The following is a 13,669-nucleotide window of genomic DNA, read 5'->3' on the forward strand; positions in this document are numbered from 1 at the left end:
TTTCATTCATCACGGATGAAGATGATAGAAATTACTCACTTGATTTCTCATGTTAAGAAATAAACTGTATTAAATTAGAACTTGTTGCAATAGTAAAGATTTATGTTTAGTATTTTTAAATTATCGTAAAACATGTGTGCTGATCGAGTTTAAACAAAGCTATCTTCAATCAGCAATTAATTAATTTTGTTCATTGATTCAACACCAATTTAAACTATCAACATTTTTTAATATTTCAAATTTTTAACGATTTTTGTACACTAACACTGACTAACAATAGCAAAAAATATTTTCATTTTTATTTTTTGCAATAAATTACACAAATTATCACTTTTGTCATTCTAAATTATATTTAAATTATTGTCTACGTTCTTAACTAAGCTTAAGTAACTGTTTATTTCTTTTATTCTGCTTATTTACATCTAAATTTTAGTAATTTATATTTACGCAAACTTTTCAATGTGTTAGTAAATTTGAGAAAAAATCTTAACGAATATTTAACGAAAAAAACGAGGTTAAAACTGAAAACAAAATTTCTGACAAATTAAAAAATATTTGGTTAATTAGAGTACAAAATGAATCGGTAACGTGCATAAATTATTAATTAAGATACATTACTAATGATGATTATCATTTTTAGTTTAATTTTGGTTGCCTTAGCAATCTTTTTGGTTTCACCAACAAAAAGTGAAATAGATTTTGGTGAAAATGCATTTGCATCAATTAAATCATTTTTTGGATTTGAAGAAAAGCCATACATTCCAACAGGCACTAATCATATGAATTCACCAGCTATTGATTCAACAGTTGGCTCAATCGAACATCCAAAGTGTCAGTCATTGAAAGTAATTAATTATCTACATGAGATCCAGTTGAATACAACAGAATGGAAGTGCATCGAAAAAATTCTTCGCAATGCTACTAAAGATCCAGGAAACTTTACAAGTTTGCTATTGATCGCAACAAAGGAAGCAATTGTTGATCAAATTAAGAGTTGTTATGCTGACAAGTCGGAAGGTATTGACTGGTTTGGCTGGTGGAATGATTGGTGGAACAATTTCACACAAACTGATTTCTGGAAGATCGTTACTGATCATTATTGGTACATAATTATAGCTGCAGTTGCTACCCTCGTTGTCCTTACATGCCTTTGCAAGCTGTGCTGTGTAATTTGCAAGAAGAAGCGTGATGAAGAGCTTCTTGAATAAACATCAATAAGCCATTTAGTTACTTAAGTTTTGATACATCATATAATTCTCTCTTTATATTAGTAATACTCTTCAATAATTTCATTACGTTATTGTTCTTCACTGAAATGTAAGTGCATTATTGGATTCCAAAAATTATCAATAAATCCAACGACTAGATTTTCATAAGTAATTCAAAAGGACAATCATAAAATGGGAATGTCTAATGCCCACCGCATTAATTTATATACACATTTTGAGACTTTCTTGTGGTGATCTTGAGTTAGATTTCGTGAGAACTATTAAGATACTTATGAATCCTTCAGCAATAGAATTCGATTTGCGGTTTACTTTGTGTGGGTTCTATGTGATTTTGCATACTTACGGATTTCTCATAAAATTTGAGAGTTCAAGATTTGAGATCGCTAAGATCACAATTATTCAGAAACTTAATTTAAATACTACAAATTAGTGTTCCGTGCTAACATTCAAATCAAACTTAAATACAGATTAAAATCTAACAATTTTAATTTTAATTGTATGCTAAATAGATGAAAGGGCAAATGAAGCCATTCTCGTTCTCTGTTCACGTTTTCCTGCATAAATTTCACAATCGTTATAATTGAAAGTATTTCAAATTTAAATTTAGTATCAAAATATACTCAAATTTGAAACTGAAATTTTTTGCGACATAGCGAATTATTTAATCATCAATTGAGTTTGTTGTCTGTAATGAATAAATCATCGAAATAGAAATGAAAAGAATTTGAAAGACTTCCAAAATAATAAAGATCGAAAAACCACACAAATTGCTCATATGAGCATTATGATGAATACATGAAAAGAAAACTTTTTGGCTGACTAATTAAGCACAATAAGATAGCCAAAAAATGGAATAATAATGGAAGTGACTATAATTAAGATTAATATTTTCTTCTTTTCTTTATTGTGTACGTGCATCCTAAAATGGCACTACATAAAAATTGCTGACAAACACAAGTAATTTGCTAAAGGCCGTCTAGGTGTCGGTCTAGCTCTGTTCAAAAATGAGCATTAATTAAATTTATTAACAGCAACTTTTTGCATACTGATTCAGTTTTTCGAGGTTAGAATTCTTATGGCAAGGAATTGAAGACAATAGTGGAAATTTATGTCATGTCCAATACTTAATTTTATTTAATTTATTTTCCAGAACACATATTAAATTAGAGTCATTAGAGGATGCAATAGTGCTTGATAATCCAACAGAAGATTTACTGCATGACAAGAGAGGCTGTCCAGCATATGTATCTCCAGAGATTTTAAGAGCAAATACTACATACTCAGGCAAAGCTGCTGACATGTGGTCGCTTGGTGTGATTCTATATACAATGCTCGTGGGAAGGTGAGTTACTTCTTCTTTTTATTAAACTTCTTTTTACTTCTTCTTCTTCAATAAAATTGAATTGAGTCGATGATGAACTCATGAGAAAGTTGGCAATGCACGTCTAACACAAAAATTACTTTCACAAAAGAACCAAATGCAATTGAATGGAAGTAAAAATAAAAGAAAAGTTTTATGTCTAATTTCTCCTAAATTTACGACATCAACTTCCGTACCTTAATATTTCAAAGGCTTCTTATCGCAAAGGCAGGTCAGTTTTTGTCTATTACGGAATAGTTGTGTCTCTTCATGGGTGCCGGAAGTGTTCTTAACCTTGAAGTACTCAATATTAAGGAACAACAAAAATAATTTACAGTTATTTTTGCACTACTAACTAACGGCAAATCCCACGAGTAATTGAACAAATTGGTATAGGAAGGCGTCACTTACATTCTTGTACAGAGCAACAAAAAATCCTTTCAAATTGAGGCACAAAAAATTAATTCATAAAACACCAGTTCAGTCTGTATTTGATCACCTTGGCCTGTAATTCAAGCCATAGCGCATTATGTCTTGGGAAGAACAAATATTGAATGATTGGAATGCCTTCACTCTTTCTCCATTATGTCTGATTGTTGAATTTTATGTATCGTAACATTTTGATTTACATAAAAAACTTCATTTCACTTCCTTTCCATTCTTACCTTTTACATTTACCACAAAGAGAGATTCGTGCAATGTGGGTGAAGAAATCAAATGCAGATGGATCAAAAGGATATGTACAAAAACAGGATTAATTTTCATGTCTTTCTTATTCTCTTTTAAATAATTCAAAGGAGAACTTTTTATATTTTTTAACGAATATTTACCATCTGTTTAGTATTTTTATTCTCATTTCTTTTGATTCTTTCCAATTTCAAAGACTCATTTTCAATTCTCAATCTACGTATATTTTTGTGTATAAAATAATATAGTAGAATAATAATAAGCATAAGGAGATGACGAAAAAGAAGATTCAACTAAAATGCTCTCTTGTGAAGCCTAAAGGCGATCATCGAATGAAGAACAGAACAGAACATAAAAATAATGCAAAAAATACACAATTTATGTGGAAGCATGTGGCAGGTGTAAAATGCGTACCTACGCTCATCAGCATTATCTTTTTTTTCGGCAACTTCCATTGAAATTTCAAAACAGCACTTAACATGAAATCATGAGCTGATGTTAAGGAACAAATCTAGTTAATTGCAAAACAACCGAGTTCATTACTCTGAATTGTTATGTCAGTTGGTTATGTACGATGCATAATGTACAAGTAGTTTGTAGGAAGTAGCAAAATAATACAGGAAGAATATCCAACGATATTATGCGACAACATAAAACAATCGCAGTTCAACACGAAAATAAAAAGCAGCAAAAAAGAAAGAAACATTTTTATGCATTGCATTTATTTTAGTGCTGTTTAATAGACAGCTATGTTGCCATATTACTTGATTGTGCATTATGTCTGCAAAAAATGGGACGAGTATGGAACTGATACTTAATATAGCGCATTTGTAGGGCTTGTGGATATAAACTTAACAGCCAGTCAAACAAACTGATTCAAAATCACATCCAGTAACAAGAATCCAGCTACATCCAAGATTCAGTATAAGCCACAAGCTGCATAATATCAGCATAGTCTCATAAATGCATGTTCATGATTGGAATTGTATTTTGTGCTGCCATAACTGCCGCGGTCTTTTTTTCTTGTCTTTATTTTTCGCACTGCTGATGTGTCTGTGCCGTGTTCTGCTTCCACATTTTTTAACTCTCTCATATTTTGCATTGCAGTCGATTGGCATGTCGGAAATGTTTATGTTCAATGCTGATTTTTTGACGCCGCGTCAATTTTCGAACATCCAGAAAGGAACTAAAAAGTTTTTTGACGCAGAATTTAATCGCTTAATTGAATGCAGTAAGTTGTTCTTGTCGCAGGATATTCTTATGCTGCTGCACAGTAATATTCATCAGGTCTGCATTTACATTCAAATGGTAATGCATAAATGCCTTAATTATAGAACATGAGCAGCACAAACAGCAACAGACATGAAATGAAGAAAAAGAAGTGAAAATTTCCACGAGAATGAAAATGAAAACGAAAGAAAAAAGAAGAAAATTTTCCTTTCCATTTTCAATTTTATGTGTGCGAATCCGTATTGCGCAACATTGCTGTTCAATGCGGTGAATTTGGAATAGATAGAGAAAGCATAAAATGATTCAGCAATGCAGACGGAAAGACTGTTTTCTCCCGAAAAAAGAAGATTGCGAGTTCTTTGCAGCAACTGAAAATTATGCTGGCAGGAAGTAAACAATTACAGCATTAGCAGCAGTTCCATAAATTAGTCCAAAATCTTTCATGCAAAAAACGAAGAGAAAATTAATTGAATTTCAATGACTTTGTGCTGTGTTGTGTGCTGGTTTGGTTAATAATAATGAGAATGATGAGAATTGGCCTCAAAGTTGCTGACCTCCATAAAGCATAAAACTCCAAATTAGATTAACATTAACATTACATCGATGAAGAAATCAACGAGTTGCTTATTGCTGGTACTTATTGCTGCTTGCTGCTGCTGTTTTACTTTTAGACATTTAAGGTCGATCTTATTTGCATCCATCTGCAATTATACTCACAAATAGGCACTAATCGTGCTGAATATTTGATCTAGAATTTATTTGAAAATCTAACAGTTAAATTAAATCAAAATTATTTTTATCTCAGCAACCTTCGAAAATGACGTCATTAAAAATTCCAAATTTCTATCAACAACTAGGCATTTAATTCTAGACCAGGTATGTCCAATAAATTAATAAAATTAGGCTAGACCACAAAGAGTACGTGCATATTTCAAACACAAAGAGACATGAAAAACAAGATTAAAGAATGTCAAAAGTTGCTCTTTTGCAAATTCTCACATGACTTGGCGCTTAAACTAAACTCAAACATGTGCTGAATGTTTGCGGACACAATCTCATGTCTTAATTGATTATCTGAATTAATTCTTTCATCACAAACTTGCACGAATACAGGCACAACGGAATTATTAATTGCATTTTCGATTTATTTGAGTAGAATTGCTCACTATTATGTTACGGCAGTAGCAATTTACCTACTTTTTGAGACTCCATATATTATTTATTGCCTGAATTTATGAGTCTTTAATTAATAAGCATCAAATCGAATAATAAGTCTTGAATGGGATTCTTTGCAAGTCGTAAAAATTATCAGAAAAACACTTTACAGCACATTGTAAGTAATAAGAGCAAACGCATGCTTCCGAAATTCGTGAGAGGGAATGGGAAAAAAAAGTATTTTTAGCCATTGAATGTTTTATTTTCAATTTTTTCAAGGACGAATTCTTAATTTTTAGAGGTCAGCACCGACATTTCGTAATCTTCGTCATCACCACCATCGCAAGGCATTCAATACTAAACGCACAGCACACAGCACAAAATTTTTTCGCCAACTAAATTCTGTTGCATAATTTTTTTATGTTGTTGACCTCGATATTAAAAATAAGCAAGCTTGTTGCCTTTACTGACTGAATTTTTGATCCGATGTAAGTACAGAAAATCAGATGGAACTCCTTTCTATTCTACAATGCAGTTCAGTTTTATGTTATCAATGAACTTTTGCTTGCAAATTTCTTTGTCTCTTCTTATACTTACTTACCGTATATCCATCGTGCACTGGAACACGATTTTTCATTGTTCGGATGGAAATGAAATAAAAACATTCATAAGGAGCTTTAAGGTGAATGTTTCATAGGATTTATGACTAGATAAATATATTCAGGCAGTGATAGGAGACTTCTGTGCATGTGACTGATACGATTGTGTCAATAATCCTTTCATAAATCCTTGTAAAACTCTTAAAATGAGAATCTTGAGGTGCTTAAAACCCGAAAATATTGTCACTCAAATTACTTTTTAAGGATTAAATGGACATCATTTGCATATGAATTAGTAACAATTAAAGATGTCCACAGATTGTCCCAGACAACAAACAAGTATTGAGCATGCAATACATGAAAATTCAATAAATCAACATCAATTCTATTTTGAACATTTATTGATTGTGCAACTATATAGACATAGAAAAAAGACTGAGCGAGAGAAGAAAAAAAAGAGCTGAAAATGTTCATTGCCATAGTTTCGCAAGAGTTTCGCTCTTGAATACCGCAACACACATCACCTCGAACAAACATTTTCGATGTTGTTCAAGTTCATAGCTACTTCTGTTAATAACTGTTGTCGCTGTTTCTATTTCTTCATTCAAAATATTATTTCTGACTTAATGCCATCCATGACTCTGACCGTGAATCCGTTAAGAAATTCAAGCGCTGCCTCTTATCGATCCAATTGACTTTAAAAATTTGTCTCACTGACTGACTGACTATCTGAAAAAATTATCAGTTCTCTTCCCATGCATACAAATGTATGAGTATAGACAGAGTATAGTTATTTACATTTTAAAGGCATCTGAAAATTGTTTGAGGCTCCTCACAGGAAACATCTGCCTTCGTTTTTCTGTTTAAATACCTTTTACAAAATTTCTATGGAATAAAAAAATCGAAATAATTTTTTTTGGTAGGAAAAGAAGAGCAAAAGGAGAGAAAAAATGTAAAAGTTTTAAATGTCTGTGCAATAACAACAGAACACGACACTACACACATCCAAAATCGATCCTTTTTTTTCAATGACTGCTTTATGTTTTGTACTGAATTTTATAAATTGAGTTTCATTTTGTTTGTTTTTAAATGACTTGTATCTTTAAAGGAACTGAGATGCACTATAAGATTCAGCAATCTATAGACAGTCTTCCTTACTTGTTCCTCAATACGCACCCAAAGAACTTGTTAAAAGAGTTCTATGAAATTTGTTTTGAGTAACTTATACCAATTTACACTAATAATGGCGTTATACCTTACATGCTGATTTCTTTATTTTTTGGATATACTCTTGGCAATCACAATTGAGAAAGGCATAAGGAACAGCAACAACAAGAATAGTATACAAAAAATTAAATAGGAAGTAAATTGAATTACGAGGATTTTTCTTAATTAATTTAAGCGGCACTGCCTGCTCTTGTGCAATAGCAGATAATTCATTTAGCACTTAAATTTACAGCCTAAGAAACAGCAAATTAATTTAGACGTAATTCAATAAGTGGTGTCAGGATTGTCTCATTGGACAACGAATTTTAATTGAATTTGAGATTAGCAGTTCTAATTTGATTTATGTCCACATTTAATGTAATTTTGTCAATTATCATGCACTCTATGAAGGCACAGAGCATCGTTTGGACTAAAATCATGTGAAATTTCACTGAAAAATGTTGCAAAGCAGAACAACCAAAATAGAAACGACGAAATGCATAAAAATGCATCTGCAATCTGTGCATCTGTCGTACAATCCCAATTACAACCACCGACTCATTTTGAGTCCAAACATAAACCTTTTTACTAACACAATCAAGTCATTATGCACTGGAATTTATGCCTGTGTACAGGATGAAGGATGTAGGAAGGCAGAGATGAAGAGAAGTTTATAAAAAAATTATCCACGATGCAAAGTTTTTCACTGCACGAAGTGAATTCTTACCTTGTTGCTGCATCTTACTACCTACATTTCTATGTTTGTATATCGACACACAAAACACAATCGATGGTGATGATGATGAAGTTTATCAAAAGGATCTCCGAAATTGCATTTTGTTTTTTCATCTTTCTAGTCTTTTGTGTTCCATTTATGTGCCGTTCTCTTCTATGCTATTCAGGATCAGTTTCCATTTAAAAATAAAATAGAACAATAAAGGAATAAGAAGGAACAAAAGATGTAGCAGGTAAGAAATATTTCTCGATGCGATTTGCACCATAAAAATATTTGTGTACGTTAAATGCAATTAAGAGAATTTCATCTTATATCCAACACAAGCATTGTGGGAGGGTTTCATGTCGATGTCATTTAGTCGCAATACTCATAAAATCATAAAACTTGCTTTATTCCTTCTTTTACAGCTGATGATTTAATTTATGCAAATAAGGAGTTTTATGGTAGGGAAAGGACATGAAAGTGAATTGATGCAAAGTGAATTCGAGTTAAAAAGTCCAGCTGCATAGTTTTAACAGGAAAGTTCCTTTCTATTTTCTTAGAACTCAAAGTGGATATGCTGCTGCAAAATCTTGATGAACGTTGCTTGGCATAAATTAAGAAAATCATGTTAAAGCATCAATTGAGAATCCAGATGGAAGTCTAGTTCTACAAACTGAACAAATGGTCAATAAACTGCTGAAATTTGATCCATGAATCATAATTGGTCAACATTTTATGGTTAAGACTGACTTCCTCAATAAAATCACAGTCTATGCCTCTTCTTCCTACGCATAAAAGTAGTTCTTGAAGCCTCTAAATGACACGTGCTAAGACCAATCAGCATCCCATTGTGATGTAAATTTAATTAACTCAAATCATTGTTTCTTATGTCCATCAAGCACTAGATAATTATTATGAAATTATTATTGGAACAAGACAATTTTCAATCAATCAAAATGCGTTAAAATGTCAACAGACTTCAAGTTCCAATGAGATGTGTATGTGTGTACATAACTGATCGATGAAATTTCATAAATCAAAAAGCAGCTCCAAAATATCCAAAATGAGATGAAAAGTATCCGAAAATGAAATTGCAACAGCCAATAAAATTAAATAATACATGACATCCATCAATCTGTCTTGAGACGTAAATCCACAAAACATGTAAATGTGCTTGCTGCATGATTTCGGCATCTTGAAATCTCTTGCAATCCCTAGCCGATTACCTTTCAAAAGCTGAGTTGACAAAACCTTTGTTTTTTCTGAGTCAACATCGATAATTCGACAAAGCAACGTGACTACAATTGAGCTGTGACTGCTTATGACGTAAAAAATCTGTCAAAGTGTTCATGCTGCACAATTTGATGCTGTTTTTGTTATTGATAAGGAAATCTTTTTGGAATTCAGCACATGCTACAGTAATAATAGATTAATCATAACAATCAACAGGATGATCAGCATCAGATTCCATTATTATCATAATAAAAACATAGGAGGAATCAGTTCCAATGATAATGACAAATTTATGACAGATTATTGATACACAAAAGCCATCAAATCCATTCAAACTCGTTTCGTCGTCTGTTTCTGTCAGTTTTGATTCATAAAATGCTTCAAGTAACCTGATACAATTTCGAAGTCAGTGACTGGTGTGGGCGATGCTATGTCATATTTAATTGGATTATTTTGTGTATAAAAAATATTATTTTAAAGTCAACAAGAAAGTTTTTAAGGCAATTAAAGTAAAAAGGTGAATGAAATTGATGCTTCACGTAATGCAAAATAGCTGACAAAAATGAATGGAAGAAAGTAGTAAGTTGCCTAACGCAGTTCCGCATTTCTCTTTCTCTGAGTGCAATAGTCAGTTCCATCCAACAGATTTGACTCAATTTTTCAGTTTCGTAAGCAATTTGAAGACATTGCGCAAAACGCACTCAAATCGAAATTGAAGTCTGAATTTGCCATTTCATTATGTACCGCACCGTGTGTCCTGCTTTTAGTTCTTGCGGGCATTTTCAATACCATTCAGCCTCGCCTTTTTCTCTTTCATCTCGCATTTTACGCATATACTGTTTGCTGTAAGTGCACTGTCTTACATACATGACACAATCCATTGCCTTTTTGCGACTATAAAAAAAGCACAGAAATAATAAAATATTTTGCAAATACATTGTGTGTATATCTCGATGTCGATATCAGGTCGCTCATATTGCTTGCCGTTCATATGTCGAAAAGTAAAAGAAAATAAAAAAAATGTGTGTGTTGAAATCCTTTTGAATTATGTGCGGGCTGTGCGAATTGAATGATGAATTGGATTTACATATTTTAGAAAAAAAAATATTTCAAAATTCCATTACACAAAGATTGTTACTTTCACATACCGTGTAGGTGCTGCGATGACATGTGTAAAGGTTGCATTGATTTCAACTTTGCTTTGAGTGATTTATATGATGAATGAGGTCTGTCAGCTATTATATGGTAATCTCAAGGGGATTTTTCTTTCATGATACTAATACCAATAATTAGATTTTTTTCGGCTATTATATCCATGATCTAACATACGGTACGCAACATCAATCAACCATATGTGGGAGCATTTTGATTAATTAAAGGATTAAATCATCTCAGCATTCATTTACGTTCTACAATATGCTTGCTTAGAATGTTTTTCACATAACGAAAATGTATGTGGGTCAATAAACTAGTAAAGCCATAGCTGCAAGTTCGAGTAGCAGTTTCTAGTTCTATTTTTAAATTCTCACATCGCGTCAACTAGCAACAACGATGATGATAAACATTCGTGTAGTGCACTACGATAGTGCTGATATGCATTTAGATATTGTGCAAGAAAAATCGATTTTGTTTTATTTTTTCGGTCACCAGCGCATTCAAAAAAAGCAACTCGTCAACGTCGACGACGAGCTATAGCAGTTTCACAAAACATCGTGCTTGCCGCATTAATAAAATGATGTAATTGGACAAAATGGCAATGTTTTCTGTGTTGTGTGGAAATCATTCAATTTACTTCCATGCTGATTGTTTCATCACATAACTTGATTGTGTCGAGACTTTGTGTTTACATGTGCCTGCATATAATTCTGATCTTTTTTACTGTGTACAATATTTTTATGTGTAAATCATATGTTACAAAACATCTGAGGAAATGTTTAATGCTCAATGTTTTAATGTTTTGCTTGCAACATTGAATGTTTTATACTCATTTATACTTTATTGACACAAAACTCACGTGGCTAGAGTCAGCATAAGTTTATGTTGTGCTGATGTTTTCATATTTCAATGTCGGAGCAGTAACAACAAGAGTAAGAAGAAGGAACAATGAAAAAAATTAAATAAAAATTTTGTAAAACTCGAAAAATTTTCAAAACTCCGAAAAAATTGAGCAGCGAGAGCAAAATTGTCGAATGTGTGCAATGTCATGTTATTGCTGAGTGCTGCTGTGACGACACAAATGTAGCAGCAACAATAAAAAATATTTGGAAATGAGCTCACAAAAAAGTATTGACTCAATTTTTTGTTTCTGACCTTTTTCATTGAAACCGCACACAGTGGACATGGACAGTCGTTTAGTTGAAGTAGCTATGAATGAAATATGGAAATCACCTAGGTATTAGTAATCGGATATAAGAGAGAGGAAACTCACATTAATTGGCACTCGACCAAAATGATGAAAAAGCTATGAAAAATTGTTGCAAAATCTAATGCGAGTCACTTTGCGTCACTTCTTTTTTTGACTCAACATGCTTGTAACTTGCTAGCTTTGCTTGTCGTTGTTGCTGTTTACTATTGAATCAAATGAGATGGTGCAAGAATCATTCGACATTAAGCAACGCCGTTTCGATTTTATTTTATTAATTTTTACATCAATTTGCTGTTCTTGTCTCGTTTGTTGGTGCTTGCTGTGCGATATTTAGCATGCAATTGCATATTTTTAGTGTCAACTAACTTGCCCGAGCTATACATGTCCTGAGCTAGCCATAGAAAGTGCTCTCTTTTATCTATTACTTGATCTGGATGTTCAGATTTGGATTCAGAAGTACAAAGACACATAAAGTTCGTGTTGAGCAACATGCTGTGCCACTCGGGTGCTTCTCTATCTCTTGACTCCTATTAAGTCACAGATCACAGATCGAGTGAGAAAATTGAAAGCACAAAAGAGCAAATAAAACATAACGAGAATCAAATTACGATTTGCAATTTAGGTGTCACTGCCAACAGCAATTATTCTTCTTATTGTTCCTATTTCTTGCCATGCTTAACACACGAAAAAAAGCTAAACAACAAATGGTCCATGAAGAACACGAGAACAAGCACAACACAGCAAAAGAAGAAGATTTCAAAAGCACAAAATGCAAACAATGCAGCACACAGCAACAAGATGAGACTTCGTCACTCGATGTGACATAATTTTTGTGCTTAAACAAATTTTTTTATACTTTACATTTTTCGTAATGTCAACACAGTGCGCTGAAGTTAAAATGTGATAAATGACTTAATATGAAAATTGCACACGACTGTCGACATTGCCGGGTGTCTGTTACTTACTCTCGATGATGATGATGGAGTAATTAATTGAGAAATGTACTTTGATTGCGTTCGGCAAATTTATTTGCGCAATTAAGCATCAACTGGAACTATTTTTGTCACTTTACAATTTCAGTGCCTTAATACGATTATCGGTTCCATTGAGTCATTATGTCGCTCATCTCACATACGCTCAAGTGCTTTCGTAACTGATGTAAGGTTACAAAATTTATTTGTGTTTAAGGAGAAAGGTAGTTGAGGCAATAATGAGACATAAATAAAGGCACATAATGTGCGCGATGAAGATTGTGGATCGAGTCAGGAAATTCTATTAATTTGGTCCATAAAGCGCATTTTAATTGAGTAAATTACTGGATCTAGTCAAAATCAAGTGTCAATCCTCAATATGATTGCACACTGGAAATAACAAGTTCCTCAAGCATGCCCCCAAAAAGTCGAACACAATGGAACGAAAAAAAGTTGGAACTTGCCATACTTTTCGCCATAACTTAACACACCTTCCCTCTGATCTTTCTCAATTAAGTCAAATGAATTACAATGCAGCAATAATAGTAGTGCGATGGATGGATGGAGTGTGTTACAAAACATACAGAAAGGCATTAAGCACTGCTACTAAAAAGTAATTTTTTGCGACATGACAAAATACTTAATCGACGTACTCGGCACCTTTTGCTCTTTCATTTCTTCTTCTTCATTTCTATTTGCTTAATTTATTTCATTATGATGTGTGCGTTTGAGGCTAGAAGGACTTGAAAATGAGCAGCTAGCAGCAGTAACTGTAACTCATTTAATATTTCTTCACCTCATAAAAGTTGTGACTTTTGAGTGAGAAAAGAAGGCAAAAACTGCATCGAAATATTGACTTGGATTTATGATTATTGCCCTGCCAATTCACGCCATCATAAATCAAGTACAAGTCTCA

General features: G+C 32.8%; 1 protein-coding gene across 1 annotated transcript; it reads left to right on the forward strand.

Annotated features, from left to right (window-relative positions):
• The first annotated feature begins 469 nt into the window (after positions 1 to 469).
• Positions 470 to 1,226, forward strand: LOC139089474 (uncharacterized). Its single transcript, XM_070639030.1, has 2 exons — positions 470 to 583; positions 641 to 1,226. The coding sequence occupies exons 1-2, from the start codon at positions 576 to 578 to the stop codon at positions 1,206 to 1,208; spliced, it is 576 nt and encodes a 191-aa protein (XP_070495131.1). The 5' UTR covers positions 470 to 575; the 3' UTR covers positions 1,209 to 1,226.
• The last annotated feature ends 12,443 nt before the right edge of the window (positions 1,227 to 13,669 follow it).

The sequence above is a fragment of the Chironomus tepperi genome, unplaced genomic scaffold (genome assembly GCF_022539635.2).
Source record: "Chironomus tepperi strain 1889 unplaced genomic scaffold, CSIRO-AGI_Ctep_v1 contig_177, whole genome shotgun sequence".
Classification (NCBI taxonomy): Eukaryota; Metazoa; Arthropoda; class Insecta; order Diptera; family Chironomidae; genus Chironomus; species Chironomus tepperi.